The sequence below is a fragment of the Thermobia domestica genome, chromosome 16, assembly GCF_964235325.1.
Source record: "Thermobia domestica chromosome 16, izTheDome1.hap1.1, whole genome shotgun sequence".
Taxonomy (NCBI): Eukaryota; Metazoa; Arthropoda; class Insecta; order Zygentoma; family Lepismatidae; genus Thermobia; species Thermobia domestica.
Genome location: NC_137469.1, coordinates 7,831,881 through 7,851,188, shown reverse-complemented (window position 1 = coordinate 7,851,188; position 19,308 = coordinate 7,831,881). Strand labels below are relative to the sequence as shown.

Genomic DNA, 19,308 nt, shown 5'->3' with positions numbered 1-19,308 from the left:
AAAAAATACCTGTTATTTATAAACCTTATAGCACTCTCTGCATTTTCTATCTTCAGAATAGGCAAGATAGGTCCAAATATTTCTTCTTGCATTAGAGGATCTGAAGGATTTACATTGGTCACAACAGTAGGTGCGATATAAAGTTCGTCTTCATCGTACTCTCCACCAATAACGATGTTTACATTTTCCATTAATTTTATCAAGCGCCTGTAAAAAAAATTTAAAAAATAATGGACTAATATTAGTTTAAATAGTAACGTAATATTGTTTATACGATTGAATAGAGATATCATCATTACTACATACAAATTGTTATGGAAATGTGCCCTGCCAAAAGTGGCCCCTTGATTAAACTGTGAGGGGGGCGCGGTGGCTCAGTGATAGAGCGTTCACCTCTGGTGCTTGGGGTCCCGGGTTCGATCCCAGCCCCCGCCAAGTGAACTTTGTGGTGGACAAACACCGTGCTCGTGGGTTTTCTCGGGGTTCTCCCGTTTCCTCCCACTTTCTTCATTCCACCATTTCACTCATCTCTCATTATCACCGTCTCCTTTAGCCTAACCGGCATAACCGTGGGACGTAAAACTTAAAGATTTCATTTCATTTTTTTTGATTAAACTGTAAGCCGTATCTGTAAAGCAGGGCAGGGCTATGGTGGTTCACTGGTAGAGGTCTCAACTCTGACGCGTGGAGTCCCTAGTTCGATTCCAGCCCGCGGAAAGTGAACTTTGTGATAGCCAAACACCATGCATAAGTTTTCTCGTTTCCTTCTACTCTCTTCATTTCACCATTATCATTCATTGTCTTCTAGGGTTGACAAATCTTACGTTTTTCCCATTAGATTTACGTTTTCGTGACTCTTTTTTTTACATTAATCGTATGTCCCCTCAGTAATACTTCATGTTAATTCCTGTTTACAACATTCCAAACCTTGCAAGAATCAAGCAATACAGGTATCCTCAGGTTGAAAATTTGATCTAGATTGGTCGTGTGGTTCAAGAGTTAAGTCATAAACATACTCACTTTCATTTTTAGTTGCTTTTATATTTATATCGCCTCCTCCCACTACCCTACGTTGTACCGTCAAAGTGAAATGATAAAATCCATTCCAGGCCCGAACAAGGGCACCGATTTCTCTGTAAATTTGGGGGAGCCCATTCAGATGCCGAAGGTATATATATGAGGATTTTAAGACAAATTGCTCTCAAATTATGCCAAATATTGTATATTCATAAATACAATAGAGGGCCCACATGAGCTTTGGAGGGCCCGGGCCCCTCGGTCCCCCAGGATTGGCGCCCTTGGGCCCGAATCTCATCTATGTTGAAAATTTGATGGAGATCAGTCGGGTGGTTCAAGCGGTACAAAGTCACAAACATAGTGACTTTCATTTCTATATATATAGACTAAATTAACTAGTGTTTGGCTAGCTGAGGGCTCCGACCCCAGAACCCCGCATTTGCTCGACCTAATGCCTCGCATCTCTTATGTATCAGCCTTTGCTATAACAGTGAATTTCGTGCATTTGCTTTTAATATTCTATTAATTTGGCCAGCTAAGGGATTTGCCGCAAACTCCTGCGTTTGCTCGGCCGACGGCCTTGCACGTCTTAAACCCACAATGCTACCGAATTTCAAGTTTTTTCTTTCTATTTCAACTATCTAAAACATAAGATGTTCTATCCCAAGAAAATGCTTATTTAAATAACATGGAGATTTTTCATTTCCCCCTTTAGACTCCCTAAAAATATTCACTTTTGGCAATTTTCCTGTGAGTTAGTTCCGGAAGACTACAATCAGGTCAAATTTCATCATTCTAATTCTGTTGGAAGTGTCTAAATATTTTGGAGTGTAGAACGCGCTTCATATAAATAACATGGGAAAGATTTTCCAGTTCCCCATAAAACCACTCTAAAGTTTGAAATTTTTTGTGCTTGGTGATTTACTTAGATAACGCTAACGAAAACGTACAAGCATACTGAATTTTAAGTTTTTATTCCAACTACCTAAATTATGATGTTGTAGGTCCGAAAAAAGGCTCACTTAAATAAAATGGGAATTCCTTCATAATCCCTTTAAACCCTTTAAAAATTATTCACTTTTGGCAATTTTCTCTGTGTTAGTCCAAAAGAGCTAGAATTATGAAAAAATTCAACTTTCCACGTCAACCGGGAGTACCCGTTATTTCATGTCAGTTCATATAGTTAGGAAGGATGAGATAATGATGGGAAAAGGGATCTATTTTTGAGACGACATTTTTTTTGTAGAAAACCACTTCTGCTATCTATTACCGTTTCCCTATACGAGGTGCTTCCATATTAATTTACACTTTATTTATTTATTTATTCACACTTATAAAAACCTTTATGCCTTGGCAGATACATCCATTTTCTCGACATAGTCTCCATTAAGAACTAGACACTTGCGCCACCAATGTGGCAAGTTCTCTATGCCTTCTGCGAACCACTTTTTCGGAGTCTGTCGCACTCACGTCCGGCCAGCGTCTTGCAGTTCCTGAAAGTCGGCGAAATGTTATCCACGCAGCGGTTTCTTCAATCCCTCGAATAGGTAGTAATCAAAAGGGGTGTGGCAACACCTGGAACCCCAGCTCATTAATGGCAGTAGTGGTTGCCCGACTCGTGTGGGGACGAGCGTTGCCGTGTTGCAGGAGCCCACCTTTTGCTCATTTTCCTGGTCGTTTCCTGTGTATTGCACGGCACAAACTCCGAACCGTTGTCATGTATGACTCGCTGTTAATGGTAGTCCTGGGTTCCAGCCAGTCAACGAGGATGATTCCGTCCTTGTCCCAGAAGACTGTGGCGATGCGTTTGAATACGCAGGGCTGTGTACGGAATTTCTTTGGCGTGGGGCTGCCTTTATGCTTCCACTGGATTGATTGGGCTTTGGTCTCTGGTTCATGGTAATGCAGCCAAGTTTTGTCACCAATAACGAATTTGGACAGGAAGCCTTTTGGATCTTGGCTGTAGCGTTGCAGAAGATCATTGCTCACGTCCTTGCGCTGTTGTTTTTGTGCTGCATTCAGTGATTTGGGAGCCCACCTATCAGACATCTACCCATCTTAAGGTGTTCGTGCACTACGTGGTGCAGAGTGGTTCTGGCAAGTCCTGTGGCAGCCTCCAGTTTCGTGACCGTGATACACCTGTTGTCCTGAATAAGCCGCTCTTCTCTTGAAAGGTTTACTGGTGTTGTCACTGTCACTTTTCTTCCAGAACTGGTTTCCCTTCTCCATTGATATGCTGCCATTTTCCAGCCGTCCACCCAGTTGTATACGGTTTGGACTGACGGTGTGCACCCGCCACCCACTGCCACTATTCGCTTGTGAATTTCCTCTGTACACCTTTCCACACAAACAATGTTGTTCATCGCTGTCCTTGCTGATCACGTTCCATGTTGTCAGCTCAGGTACTTACAGTTGTTGGTGAAATGTGCTGTAGTTTCCAGGGATTACATTTCTCTGTATTGTTCTTCCACCTAGGTACTGCTTCCTTCCTACTAAATGACGAACTCAATGGTAAACCCTGAAAGAAGGAAAAAGGGAAAGTGTAAATCAACGTGGAACACCTCTTGTTAAACCCGATCACTGACATAAAAAGGAAATTATGTATTGATTAGAAAACCGTTCTTCGTTCTCCAACAGTTCTTGTACTATGACAGTCAACGTTGAAACCGGAAATTGTCTATTTCTTTTACTTCCGGTTTGAACATAGAGTTAAGGTAAGAGAGGAAATATATTATTATGTCACTGAAGCGATTCGAAAAATCCGATTCTTGTCGGTTTTGCTTTATGGAGGTCCAGGGGCGTAACTACTATGGGCGAAACCCCGCAATGCGGGGAGCTCGGTACTTCCATGGGGGCCCTTCACCCCATAATAGTCTGAAGGAAGAAGCATTTAAACTGTGTGAAAAATAGAATGTTCAGACATCATTTAAATGCAAACAATTCTAAAAAGTCAAACGTTATTTTGATGAATTGTGGAGATAGTCGCCTCACACGTCAGTGAATCACACTTTAGAATTAACATTTATAATAAACTTTTTGGCATACTGAATTCAGAGTTACATTGTACTTTTTCATCTTTCTGTGATACAGTGTCCGAATTTTCATTTTTGTTTTCTGTCAATGTAATTCATCTCTCTGATAATCAGGGTTCGCTGGTTTAAACCATGGTTAAAAAAAAAAAAAAAAAAAAAAAAAAACTAAAAATGTTCGTAAAAGTGTAAGTGTTGGTAAAATCTTGATAAACACACGTTTATGGGCTATCACGTTTCACTCCCGTATATTATTTCCTATTCATTACTCAGAGATTATACTACAAAAGCAACTTTTGTTACATACATACATATTCAGTATATAATTATATATATATTTAATTTTTTTGTTATTTTTTTGTAGTTTGTTATTGTTATGAAACTGCATTCAAAGAAAAATTATAAATATTGTTTCGTTTTAATAATGGTTACTATTGATAAAATACATCGAAATGCCGTACTTTTGGGGGGTCATACAAACCCCGCGAGAGGCATTTATTGAAATCAGAAGTATCTTTGGCATCTATTTGTGTATAAATGGGTCAGAGCCAATGTGGACTCAAATAATTCGTGTCTTTATTCGCTTTTCTTACTGATATGCAAATTAAGCCGTCATATTTCTTGGACTAATAAAAGTCGTAAAGAACTAACTTAAAGACTAAATTAGTTCTGCTGTACTCTGCAGTACTTTGAAATTATCTATACATAATTCTGTATAACGGTTTCACTTGTGCAACTGTTTATCTTTTTGTCCTTCTGAAATGACTCTTCACAATTATATTAACAAGTGTGTAAAGATCAGTATAACTTTTTTTTTTATCATGAGTCCTTCGTGAGTGAGTCAGCAGAAGTACCGCATTTGTGGACAATTAGTCCCGGTTTCGAGTTCAAATGGAGGACAATTTCTCTCGGATGTAAGCCGAGAAGCGGTTTGGATTCCGCTTTAAGCTTATGTGATCCTTTCAGCATAACCCGGTTGTTGCATAATAACACCAAGGCGAAACAAACTTATTTATGTCCATATCTGGTATAAATGCATAGAGCAAATTATTTAAACCAAGAAACCAGTTTAAACCCCAAGAAAAACGGGCTTTTCGGTTTTTTCAATAGAAACCATGTTTTTTTGGCAACCCTGCTGATAATGAAATTCTAAGAAGAGCACCGATACTTCAAAAACAACTTATAGTTGTGATATTGGTTCTTCGTTTTCGATGGAAGTAATTTGCTTTGTGAAACAGCCGAAATCTTAAATAAATGTTCAGAATTCTGTGTTTGACCTAACTAGGCTTTTAAATGTGAAATATAAGTCATTGGCGTCTAGCTCTTCAGAACTTATTACCGCGTATTTGTTGTTTTTGACTCTCCCTGTCTCTGACAGTCTGCGCAGAAGTCGTTCTCAAAATTGAAATTAATAATAATAATAATAATAATAATAATAAACTATGTGAGAAGCACAACGGACCAAAATAGATTAACTAGTCTAGCACTGCTCTCAATAAATGCGGAAGTTAAAAAAAATGGATGTACGGCAGTTAGTAAAGGATTCTGCTGACAGGAAAACAAGAAGGAAACCATTCAATTAATTCAGTGAACTATAATGTGGTGATGAACTATAATACAGTTGGATCTCCCCCCCCTTCTAACTTCAGCCGGGCTCTCCTACATTATTGGGCTGGCTACCAGCCTGGGTCCACGTCTCATATAGCCTCGCTGCTGAAAGGGGCTCTAAATTATAAATATCCGAAGTTTGCAAAGTGAACCATTAAAAAAGCGACTGTTTTTATAAAAACTAGAAATCTTATTTTATTTCAATTCGAAAGTTCAAAATTCTCACTAACACATTCTGCCACTACAATCGTTTGAACTTTTTAATTTGGTAAGCCACAGATCAACATACCCTAACGGTAAGATTGGTAACTACGTGGAAAAAAAAGCGTATCATGTTTGCTGCGCTTGCAGTGACATCTACTCTCACTGGCAGAAGTATGTAACTACTTGCCAGCAGTGTAACCATCCACCTAAAGTATTCACCAAAATTTGCAGTGGATCCATAGTCGTAAATTAGTCACCAATAATGGCAGTGTATCCATATAGAATTTAGGCACAATTTATAAATATTTCAAAATAGAAATAAAACAGTGTCCAAGCAGATCACAATGTTTTTATTAAATTATCGATGTATAACAGTTTCGCCAACTAAATCACTGACTTCAAACACCTTATCTATGACGTATTTGATTAAGCCAGAGGTGTATTTAGTTGGCGAAACTGTTATACATCGATATCTAAATAGAAACATCGTGATCTGCTTAGAAACTGTTATTTATATCTTCCATTAGAAAAAGAAGCTATCACGAACCAGATAAATACTTCCCCATGAAATTCAAAATTCGAAACCGTGTGATTTTCAAAAATTTTATCTTCAATCGATTATTTCAATTCAAAGTTATATTAAGAGCAGAACGGTGTTTAGTGTATACACTATACGTAAAATTTTATGTACTGAGAATTTGGAGAAATTTCTTTTCGCGCTGTTTAATTGCTAACTCAATTATTTTAAAAAAAAAGAATAGTCTGGCAATGATATCCGACCTTCATCTTACAACGCCGTGAGTAAATGATATGCTTTCAGTTCCTCTCCCATAGGCTTTGCACGGCCCTGAACACTGAATTATGGATGGTCTGGATAGGAATTGATTAGCCTATCAAAACGTACAGCCAAAGACCTTTTAACCAGCCACACAGTTACACGGTTTCAATTTTATCGATTTCGTAACTGTTTTCGCACTAATTTCTTAATACATGAAGATATATATATATATATATATATATATATATATATATATATATATATATATATATATATATATATATATATATATATATATATATATATATATACACTAAACATTTACACTATGATATAATATTAACACGAGTTTAGAATTAAGAGTGAAGGAAAAAATTCAAAATTAGGACTATTAAAGTTTTCAATATATATTTTATTTACAGTAACATTTTCGGTATATCTTGTTCAGGCGCGCACTATTCCATTCAACCGCGCAGGACAATTGATTTTTTTTTTTCCAAAAATAATCGTTATAGCGCCCCGAAGCCAGGAATCAATAGATTTCTAGCCCAACACTAAAATAATTGCTAGACAATAATTCCCTAAAAGCACTTGAATTATCTATAGTCTACAAGGAACAAATTGTCATATAGATAAGAATACTTAAAATATCTTACCTTGGCTGATAAATTCGTAAATATTATCACTTGTAAAGCATCATCGTATTGCGTTGAAAACTTCCTCAGAGTGATGCGGTACCCCTGTGGTAGACTTTCACCTCTAGTGCGCGGGGTCAATGGTTCGATCTCAACTTGCACTAAGTGAACTTCTTGGTGGAAAACACCGTGTACATAGTTTTTTTCGGAGTTGTCTCGTTTCATACATTTTCTTCACTAAACCATTATCATCAGTGCCTCCGTTAGTCTTAGTGCATAATCATGTGAAAAAAAAAACAAAAAAAACACCTAAAACTGTCCACGTAAAATTTGAGTTTTACCTTGCGATATTCTGTAGAGCAGTTATAACTACCTTTTGCAATACGCAAGCTCTGCGAATAGTTATGTAATGAGGCACCTAGATTATAATAAAGATCTTTTATTCGAGTACCGAAGTAAGTCGTGATCAGGGGACAGGACAGATTGTAAAAAAGAATCAAAATTATCACAGTTCCTTTTATTTCACATTAACACTACACACTTATTACATAACAAAACCATTTTTAAAAAATATCGTGTTATAGACTTACTTTTTACATATAACTGTTGGCTTTACTTTCCTTTATTCAATTTTACAGATAGAAAACCTTTACATTATCTATTGTTTTAAGAAATTTAAGTAATGATTATTTCCACCTGGAATTAAGATTGTAATACATATATAAATCTCGTTACAAAGGACAAAAATCTGTAAAGTCTAAAAAGAAATATGTATACCAGGGTTGGCAAAAAACATGTTTTTTATTGAAACAAAAAACAAAAAACTTTTTTTGTTTAAACTCGGTTTTTTGGTTTAAATAATTTACTCTATGTATTTATATTACATATGAACAGAAATAAGTTTGTTTCGCCTAGGTGTCATTATGCAGCAACGAGGTTTTGCTGGAAGAAGTCACATAAGTTTAAAGCGGAATTCAAACCGCTTCTCGGCTTACTTCCGAGAGAAATTGTTCTCCATTCGGACTCGAAGCTGAGACTAATTGGCCACAAATGAGATGAGTCTGCCGACTCACGAAGGACTCGATAAAAATACGTTGTACTGATCTTTACATACCTGTATATTCAAGAGTCATTTCAGAAGGACAAAAAGATAAACAGTTGTACAATTGAAACCATTATACAGAATTATATGTAAATCGACAAACTCCCGCCTTAGCCATTGGGAAAATCTTGTTATTACTTTAAATGTAAAGGAATAATGGAAAGTCCCGTATTGCTTGGCATGTAAAATTTTATAGTCAATGTATAAAGTAAGCAGTACGCTACAACTGAGGTATTAAATTACAAATTTAGTATGTAGATATAATTCAATTAAATTAAAACTGAAAGTCCAATCCCAGCTAATATTGAAAGCTACATAGGCAGTCGATAAATGTTGCCAATTTCTACCAATACATTTAAGCAACCTTGGCTTCTTTATAAAACAACAGGCATTCAGGCATACAATTTGGTTTCGTTACGTGTGTTTAGGGCTTAACATCCTTATGTAATGCCGAGGTAAGAAGACTTTCGCTTAAAGTGACATCCGAACCTCTACTTGGTTTACACTTGAAAGAAGGGTTGTGGTTTGACCGAGAATTGAACATGGGACGCCTTGATAAAAAGGTGAAAAGGAGATAAAACTAATGCATATAATTTGGTATGTGGAAACTTCACCATTAAGCTCATACGATTTAAGGCATTTTTCGTTTTTTTTTTCTTGTGTGTGTACACGTTGGTTTTTTGAAAAAAAAACAGCTGGTTTAAACCAGCCAACCCTGATATATACATTAATATTTTTGAGATATATTGTGTACAAAATACTGTGTAACACACTAAAAATCTATACTAATCAGTAGAAAATCGTTAAGAAAAAAAAAACTACCTATAATATGAGGAGCAATGAACAGAAAAATGTATACTGTGACGGGGACAAATATCCTCACTGCTGACGTCCGCATTAAACAACCAATTATCAATCAAAAGCCTATAAATTAATAATGAAGCTTTATTTATTTTTTTTAAAGTAATATATTAGGTAGTCTAAAAAGCATTAAACTTTTGACGCAGACGGTGGCGTTAATGCCCTAAAATCTCAGGGTATGTGAGTTGCAGTGGATCAGGCCTAACAATTTGACAGCTCACATTTGAAACTATAGATGGTAAAAACTGTTGGAATTCTTATAATCAGGCGTAAGGTATAACACCGTGAAAATGAGTGAATTTTCCTCAGAACTGTAGTACAATTTAACGTTTTACTTCGACAATCGCTCCAATGCTGAGCAAGTCCGTGAAGAAATTTAATTGTTTGTGGTCAAGATCTCTTACCAAAGCAAATCAAAAGATGGTTCAATCGCCTTCGTTCTGGAAATCAGACGAGCCAAGATGCTCCTTGCATTGGGCGACCGATCAGGACAAAAGTGAATTGTATTTTTTGGCAAAAGTCAAGCAAGATCGGCATGTAAGTAGTCATGACATCGCCACGGATCTTAACATCCATCAGAAACAGTGTTGAGTAGTGTGTTACATAGTGTTGAACATTCAACCATTCGGAAAAACCTCGTAAAAAAAGTTATCACATTATCTGATTCAAACACTTACTCGATCGAAATTTTACTGAAAGATTAGCCATTTCTGAAGTGGTTGATCTCGAGTAATGAAAGGTGGATAAGCCACAACAACACCGTGCGAAAAAGATAGTGATAAAAGGGAGGAAAGCTACACAGTGTGATTGTGAAAAAAGTTTTTAAAAAATCAGTAGGTTCTATTTAGCACAATTTTATTTTACTAAATTTTAAAGGCATATTTCAAGCTGTGCTACTTCCAGCTTAACATTTAAGCATTTATATTCTATTGTACACTCATGTCCAAAATGATTGTCGCATATCTATAACTGTCTTCTTGTAAGAATATAATTTGATAATGATTTTGCAGGGTACTTTTAATACTACGTGTATAATCGGGAAATGTATATTTGAGGCAAATTTCCTAGGAAAAGAATTATAAATACAAAAAATTAGAATGAGTAAAACAAAATGTTGCTAAATGGACAAGAAAGTATTTCCTTTTCGTTTCGTTTTATTGTTCTTATTTACTGCTCTTTTGACATGAAATTTGCCACACACATGTCTTTGCCGATTATACACATACTAACGTTATAAGAAATACCGGGCGAATTCGTTATCAAATTATATTCCTACAAAAACATTTATAGACATGCGACAATAATTTTGGACGTGAGTGTACATATGAAACTATTGAATTCACTTCCCACAAACAGGGAATCCGTGAAACTCCAATCGAGTTTTGTGGAACACACTTTGCAACATTTGCACTTGCTTTTATATACAGATTTCTCGAAAGAAGGAAGCAGATAATGTTTTAGAGTAACGAAAGGATAGGTAATTTTACTTAGGTACATAACATAGAATAATAACAAAACATTTCATTATATCAAGGATTCAAAGCCATAAGGCTGCTGTTCTGACTGAAGAATTCTTTTTTTTCTTCTTCAAAACACCTCAAGATCAGGAGTCATGGATGATAAAAAACGGCTTTATTGGATGGACGTTGTCGGAAATATAAAGTAGTTTATTGGAAAGAATCAAAATACTGGATATTAAAAAAGAAAAAAAAAATTCAGTTGCCCATCTGCTCCCTTACAATACGTTTCACGATTACAGAACCCTTGTTACATATGATAATCGTTTTGTAGTCGCAACCTTCCTGATCTTTTTTATGCAACTTTTTTTCGTATTTGTGTGTAATTATCCAAATGCACTGTTGCGAAAACATTATTCACTAGCTGAAATACTCATTCTTCGAATTTTGAAAGAAAGAAAGAAAAAACAAGCCTTTGGTCCCCAGCCGAAGGGGGCTGTATTTGGAAGTCATCGCTAATGGAAGTATCATCATTGATGCCAGCGACCGCGAAAATTATGGATTTGACACTAATATCGGTCATTTTGGATTATTTTTACATGTCTCGGTATCCTTCCCGGTGACCCCGGCCTGCAGCTGAATGGGTTGAATTTGTTAAGTTAATAGATCGGAGTTTCACTATTGATCTCAGCGACCGCGAAAAATATAAAATGAACACTAATATCGCTCATTTTCTACTACTTTTACATGTCCCGGTAAACGCTCCCCGTGAGACCACCCCCGCTGTTCGAATTTAGAAGAGAAAATAAAGACCGCCTCGTCTGGTTAACAGGCCTCACACAGGCACACATATAGACTAACAAGTAAACTCTTTATCTTATTTATATTAGATTATACATTTGAAAATATCAGAGAGCATTAATAAAATTAAACTGACCAAAGCACTAAATATTTAGTAATATTTGTGTTACAGTTTTGGCAATGTAACGCAAGTGTTATTAATATATATTAGTGCTTATATTTGTTGTTTTACTAATATTAGAAAAATAAGAGGTAGAGCTTTAATAGTCTCTTATCTTTTTAAAGAACGTTTTCAATTTGTAGTTAACTGACAAGTGGAGAAAAACATTTTATTTATTTCTATTAAAATGTGAGTATACTACAAAAAGAAAGAAAATTTAACCTTTTTTTTCGTAGAGATTACAATTGAGTAGTTACAACAATTATGATCCAAGGCAAAAAAAAAGTTATGGATGGTTTTCACATTTTTTTCATCAACAGTACTATTTTCTGAAGATCTCTTTATTAAATACACATTTTAAGGCGATTCTGAAACTAGACACGTGCTGAGAAACACGATGGGAGAAAGTAATTATAATCGCACTAAGGTTCTCATTTGAATACAAGTTTTGAAGCACATATTTGGGGGTGGTTTTATTGTGGTGGTGGTTATGTGGGCTTTACCCCATCTCCCCAAGAAAAGAAAAAAAAGGCTAGTTATTGGGAAAAATTTCAACAACCATGGGAAATTTCAAATGACTGCACGTTTGGTGAGATTAGAAGAACATTGAGCATCATGCGCTGCTGCTGGTGGTTAGAACGATAAGCTGGGACCTGTACTGTGAGCAATTAACGGAAGTATACCTAACAATGTACAAGAAACTGCTGCAAACTGGTCAACAGATAGTGTACCGTATACAACGCTGATAACGACAGCACATACATCATTAACAAAATCGAGGCAACTTGGCTGTAAGGTTTTAATGCCTCCACCATACAGGCAGGACTTGGAATAGCCAGATTATTATTTATTTTGATTTCTGCGGAACACTCTGAATGATGCTAAGTTAGCTGTGAAAGAGGATTGGGTAAACCACGTGTCACAATTTTTAGACCACGAAGTACAGAAGTTCCACAAAGATAAAATTATGATGAGGAAAGACTGGACATGGAAAAAAAATATATGCATATGTGGTTTCATAAATCACAATAAATATCTTCTCAATTGTGACCTCCAAAGGCTCAATACCTTTTAGACAACCTGATAAATTTAATGCTTTCTCTTATTCGGCTTCTATAAATTAATCAGTCAAAATAAATACAGAAAGGTATTTATGATTGTATAGTTACGTACCTGTTAGAAAAATAATTTATGCCACAGAATAAAGCTGAAAACCATGCAGTACCGTTTAAAAAGACGTTCTGCTCACCAACCTGTTTAAAAACCTTGTTCTTACTCACAAGTAGAAGTAAAACAAATAACTTTGAAACTTCTTTCTAAAACCTAAGGTTGTTCTAAAACCTTTGTCATAATTCTAAAATTTCTGTGCAGAAGATTACAGAAAAAAAAACCAACTTTAAATAACTGTACACATCATAATTAACATATTTTCTAAATTTACAAAAAAAATCATTACTGAAAACTACTACATTTGCACTGTACCTTTAATAAAAATGTAAATTAAAACCTTTAACGTCTTCTTTAAATGAAGGTCCAGTGGAAGATCCTGGCTCGATTCCTAGCGGGATCTCAAGTGTTTCGAATCCTACGTTAAGCTTAAGTAAGTTTGTGTTGGACAACATCGTGTTCGTTGGTTTTCTCAGGGCACTCCTGTTTCCTTCCACATCTCATTCCCCCAACTTCTCCATCATCATTCACTTGCTTAACTCAACTGGCTTAGCTTAAATAGTGTAATCGTGGGAGTCAAACTGAAAAAAAATCATTTTTCCCACTATAAGCTGTTGGTCCAAATGGCTCATATAGTCTCACTGCTGAATGGAACCCGAAATCCCAATTCAACGCAAGTAAATTAGAACGTGCATTTGACTACACTTTTCCGGAAATATTTGTTTTTAAAAGAATATTGCAATGTGTTAGAAATTGTACTTCGGGAAACAGAATTTCCGTAAGTACTCAAGAACTTTCTTGTACATCACATTACAATCCAGTACATCAACATCTGCCTCCAAAAATACAAACAAAATAAATGAAATAACACCAGACACTAACCACATACGATCAACTAAATTATAGGTTAGCAACAAAGCAAACCATTTAATGATCTGTAGTATAATAGTTAAAATTTATCTTTTCATAATGAATTAGTGTATAGCAGTATATTCATTGTGTAATATTAAATACCTTAGTAACATACCTAGCATACACCTACATCTACGACGGTTGTAAACCAGAAAAAAAAAAAAACATAAATACGTTTGATGAACTTTACAAATACAATTTATACACAAATACCACTATAAACAATTCAAGTTGGGAGACACTGCAGCTGATTTGACCATAATGAAAATATAACAAAAATAATTTCACTTCATACAATAAATAGTATCCTTTATCTTACAGTTATGAACGGCAACGCATAAAAGTAAATAAATACATGGAATGGATAAATGGGAGTAACATGAACATGGGAATAAGCCGTTGAACAGCTTTTGGAACAGGAAATCATATATTCACATAATACTATATAATAAACCTATATACAAAATACCATTACTTATCGGAATTTATGCTTAAATTATAAATTCATTTATTTCGCAAAATTTTCAGCTTCCTATTGGAAGACTGGTGTGAACTTTTATCTGTATGCATTCTGTTCACTCTCTTACACCACCAAGGTATAGAGATCTTGCAGATGCCTTCTGTTATACCCTTGGCTAGAAGTACGTGATGCTCTGTACACCCTTCCTCTAGCCACTCGAAACTTACATTCTGGCTAATAGCACTTGTGATCCGTTTCTTCACGCCGTCAAGATGAGCTATTTCTGGAAGGACAGTTTCTACTGTAGCGGCTCCAAGTCCCACAGTCTTAACTAGCTCCGCAGAAGGGTAAGTAAGGCCGTAAGACTTGTCGGAGTACTCTTTAAAAGCTATTCCAACCTCAAACAACTCATCATGATTTTCGGAAGTAAGGCAGGACCTACAACTATCACACGCGTTATTAGCCAGCAGCCGTCTAGCAATGAAACCGCTAACATAGGCTACTGACATAGTTTCCATTTCGTCAGCGTCAGTTTCAACTCCAGGGAACTCAGGAAAACTACTTTCATACCCTTCTGGTTTGTTCTGCAAATCCCGCTTTGTCTGAACAAATTCCCTCAAATTAGTCAGAAGTGGGGCGGGGTTAGCTTCTTCTTCACAATTTGCCCCTCTTAAATCCGTATACGCTAAATTATTTACAACAGCAGTCTTCAATGCTGCTGTGAACTGTTGCACCGTAGGGTTAACATTTGCTCCACAATGCGAGCGAACGCAACCAAACATGTGCTCAAGGGGGTCTTGATTTAGATACCTGGTACATACGGACTGAAAACCCTGCTCCTTAAGAAAATCCCACAGCTGCAGTGTTCCCCTAATCGTAGCAATCCACCCTTCTTGAGATGGAGGTCGAAAAGTCTCCTTCAACCGGTTTCCCGGATGTACAACAGGAGGACGCTCTTGCCGCTTCTTCAAGAATTTCCACCTGTTGACTTCTCCGATGGCATCTTTCCAGAAATTCAGATGGAGATTCTCGCGTGAAACTCGAAGCTGCGATCGCAGACCTTCTGTGCCTCCGGGCGCTGCTGTCACTCCATTGAAGCTGTCGAACAGCTTATTCATAGTGCCCACTACTTTGCAAGTAGCAAGGGCATCGGCAGGCAATACTCCTACAGAAACGAAAATAAGCTATTATGCTTCAATAAATGTTAAGAGCAAGTTTATAACACAAGTAACATAAAACAAAACATGAACGAATTTAGCGCAGTGTACTAGTATTTAATAATGTAACAGGGTTTGCTGATTACATAAGTGCAGACACGTTGGCTATATATATATATATATATATATATATATATATATATATATATATATATATATATATATATATATTTAAGATCTGGCCAGGACTTTCAATTACCTTTAAAGAGTATAATAACACAACCAATGTTTAATAAAGAAGCTAATGTATTGAGAAGACAATAACAACGCTTGCATTTACTTTATCGTGCATCAGATTAGTTTTATATTTTTTGATATAGACTACAAGCAGCAATGCTGTTATATAAGAAACATTTATAGTGTATCTTAACAATTTCATCTTTTTATTTATTCGTTACATTTATAATACAGGTACGAATGGCTTGAGTATTATAAACCTGTTTCTTCGATCCCATAACAATCTTATGGTTCGCATTATTGGGTGTCACAATCCTCTCTGACTTTTCTGGTTTGTCGCACTTCTGCTATTGATTCGTAAAAATAAATAAATAAAATAAAAACTCTTTAACGCAAAGTTCTATTTCAATATTAATAAGAAAATACACGATACTGTTCTTTTAAAAATATATTACTTTCCTCACACCTATGATGTTAATTAGCTTTTATTACAATAGAACTCGGCTAATAAAACGTTCCAATAAACTCCCGAGGAGAAACGGGGATCTCTGATGTTATGGTACATGTAGTCAGATTACTCATGCAGATGAAATATTGACATAGGCTTGTAATTTATTTTGGTTGTTTGCATTGAAGTTTTGCGCCTCTTCATGCAGCGAGGCTGTGACGCGTGATTGTACAGCTTAACGTGGGATCCGAACCACATGAATTTCCATCGGAACTCGAATTCGAGTCTCCCGTGCCGAAGAAGCATACCGTAACCATATAACCATGAGGGAGCTTAATCTCTTAATTTAATTGTTATCTGAATTTATTAATGTCATGAAGACATAAGATTCCTGTTCTTGCATACGTGAGTTTTCACTAATCAGTCTTTTCTCCCTGTTTTTATCATAGCATATTCCAGTCCGGAGAAGACATCATGCATATTGCGACAGACCAACTGCGCGCAATCCCCACAGAGGCGTTTCAGTGTTTTCAATATTTCGAAAACGAGTGGGAGAAGTGTGTTGTAGCCCAAGGTGATTACTTTGAAGGCGATTAATGTACGACTGTGATATCTGAACACATTTTATTTTTATGAATGAGGGTTGGATACTTCTCGAACAGAGCTCGTAAAAATAAATGTAAAGGTGTTTGGCGGCTCAAACCTTAGACCACTCCAACCTTAGACCGAATTTCCCGGGTCACTATTTACGAATTTCCAAGTCTGTATATAATGTTAAAAAAAAAAAAAGTAACCACGTTCTTGCCGACCAAGAAGCCCCTCATTTATTATACATGTGCACGAAAATAGCGTGCATGTAGTTATCCAGACGTTCTGCGAGTAAGCTGAATTCCCTGCCTTTTCCAGATCTTTCAAGTTTGTGGTAACCCTGCTTAGGTTATGATCATTAATTTTACCTGGAGAGAAAAAACCTAAGTAGCAATGACAATCCAATACTTACAAATGGGGTAAAACTTGATGAAAAGGGGTTAACTTTGTTCAACTGATAAGCGCAGCAACCAGTTTTCTGTTTAAACATGGTGCTTCGCAATATATCGCAATGAAATAAAACTAAACTTTATTTCTAGGATTGTAATGGAGGAGGTTTTGTTGACCTTTAAATACACAAGATTATTAAGACAATACTAACGGAGAACTTGTGCAGGCGAATTCCAGCGGAATGAAAAAATGAACTCTTTGACTTTTACGTCTAACGCTTATAACCGTAAGGCTAAAGGAGACGATGATTATGAGAAATGAATGAAATGGTGGAACGAAGAAAGTGGAAGGTAAACGGGAGAACCCCGAGAAAACCCTCGAGCACGGTGTTTGTCCACCACAAAGTCCACACGGCGTGAGCTGGGATCGAACCAGGGAACCCAAACAACGGAGGTGAACGCTCTATCACTCAGCCACCGCGCCCCCACCAGCGGAATGAAGATAGCCGATGAAAACATTTCAAGAATTTAGTTTATTTAGACAAGATAATATGTTTAATTTGAAGATTGAGGTGCATATATTTCCTATAAGCCTACTCCCCTCCTCCCGTGCTGAGAACGGACACTTCGGCTAGTCAATTCTTAATTTTAACTTGCGTTGTGGAAAGATATAAGGTTACTTTCGTAATTCAACATTTACACTATTGTTAACAAACCTTACCAAATATTTGATAAATTTACACAAGCAAATACATGAGCATAATAAGAAGAATTTTTAGAAAAATGAAACTCACCGTAAGCTACCTGATGATTTAGGGTTGATGCAACCGTATGGCTTAGAACTTGAGCTGCTGTGCTGACTTTCATGGCCTTAAACCCAACGGGATCTAAGTGCTTCGCACTCAGTTTATGCAGCGATCTAAACATCAATTGCGTCGAATCAACATCATGGCTCTTCCGTATATGTTCCCAACTCCCAGTTTTCACCACCAGATTTTCTCCAATTTTTACAGGAACACGAAAGTCATGACGATACATCATGTTCCTTGTACATTTCAGGAGATGGGGTGGGTCATATAAGGTGAATATCTTCTGCTGTTCACCATCACCAGTAGAAAACAAAAACCATGGGTTTTCTGTTGTTGAGCCTAGAAGCTTCAACGCTTTCACATTATTGGCCCCCATATCGCACACAGTGACAGCAACGTGAATACCAGCACTCATGCACGCAGCCAGTACATCCTTCACGATCTGAGTCAGAACTTCGGACTCTACTACACCATGTGTGAAGTAGAAAGCAATCGGCTGTCTCCATCCAGTTCTCAGCCCCTTAATCATGAATACAAGAGCATGATTGGCTATGCGGTTTGTACGACCTAAGCCACCCAAGTCCTCATATCCAATGATTCTATCTGAAGATGAATCATATTGAATATGTTGTCTAATGGACATTTCGTCAAACATTAGAACACATATTCGATCTAATTCGCTCTTCTCTTTAAGAGGATGAGAAAGTGCATTGAAAACAGACTTGTTAATACCGGGATGGAAGGGGAAGGAGTTCAGGAGTTTAGTTAGAGTTCTTCTACTTGGAAGGGCAAACATGGAACTTAGGATGGTATAACATTTGGGTGATCTTTTATACAAGGAAAGGGCTAACAACTTTTCATCAAAAGTCCATCTTCGACTCTTTGCCCGCAACTTAGAACAACGAATGTGTCCTGCTAGAAAAGTTGCAGAAGCCAAGGACATCGACTTTGCAAGAGTTTGCACCACCTCCATTGATGCATTATCTGCATCCTGCAACTCTTCCAAAATTGATGTCCTTTTCCTGTACTTCTTTTTCATATGAGATAAAGATCTCTTACTTTTTCTAATAATTTCGTAGAGCTCTTTTTGTTTTGGAGTTAACTGAGACTTCCTTGTCCAACCAATAGTAGCCAAAATTGATTTTCTTTTACTAGCAGGCATGGACGAAGCTTTATCTCCTTCATGCGAAGGAGATAACACTTGACGTTCTTCATAACGCTGATCTGAAGTCGAAGGCAAAGGTTGAAAATTGACATCTGAAGAAGTGGTAGGATCAGAAGGAAAAAGTTCAATGGAGCATTTGGGTCGTTGCTGGGACAGAGAACTCTTGGGCTGTGAGGTAACATGAGGACTAGACTGGAGTAAGGAAGGAACACAGTAGTTGTGATCAAGGAAAACAACAGAAAAGTCTGCTTCAGAAGAACAACTTGACTGCTTTTCTACTTCCTCACTTGATGGAAGGCTGTACTCACTGGAGCATGCAGAGCT

The 19,308-nt window shown here is 36.7% G+C and overlaps 1 protein-coding gene across 5 annotated transcripts in view; it reads right to left on the bottom strand.

The window, feature by feature from the left end:
• LOC145672898 (aldehyde dehydrogenase, dimeric NADP-preferring-like) overlaps positions 1 to 19,308 on the bottom strand; it is a 448,381-nt gene that overhangs the window by 25,462 nt on the left and 403,611 nt on the right. For all 5 annotated transcript variants that reach the window (XR_014128699.1, XM_081742094.1, XM_081742097.1 and 2 more), the window contains one exon: positions 10 to 207. Coding sequence is in view for 4 of the 5 variants with exons in the window: in XM_081742094.1 (XP_081598220.1) it covers positions 10 to 207 (198 nt within the window). In the remaining variant the exon portion in view is untranslated. The remainder of the gene's footprint in view (positions 1 to 9; positions 208 to 19,308) is intronic.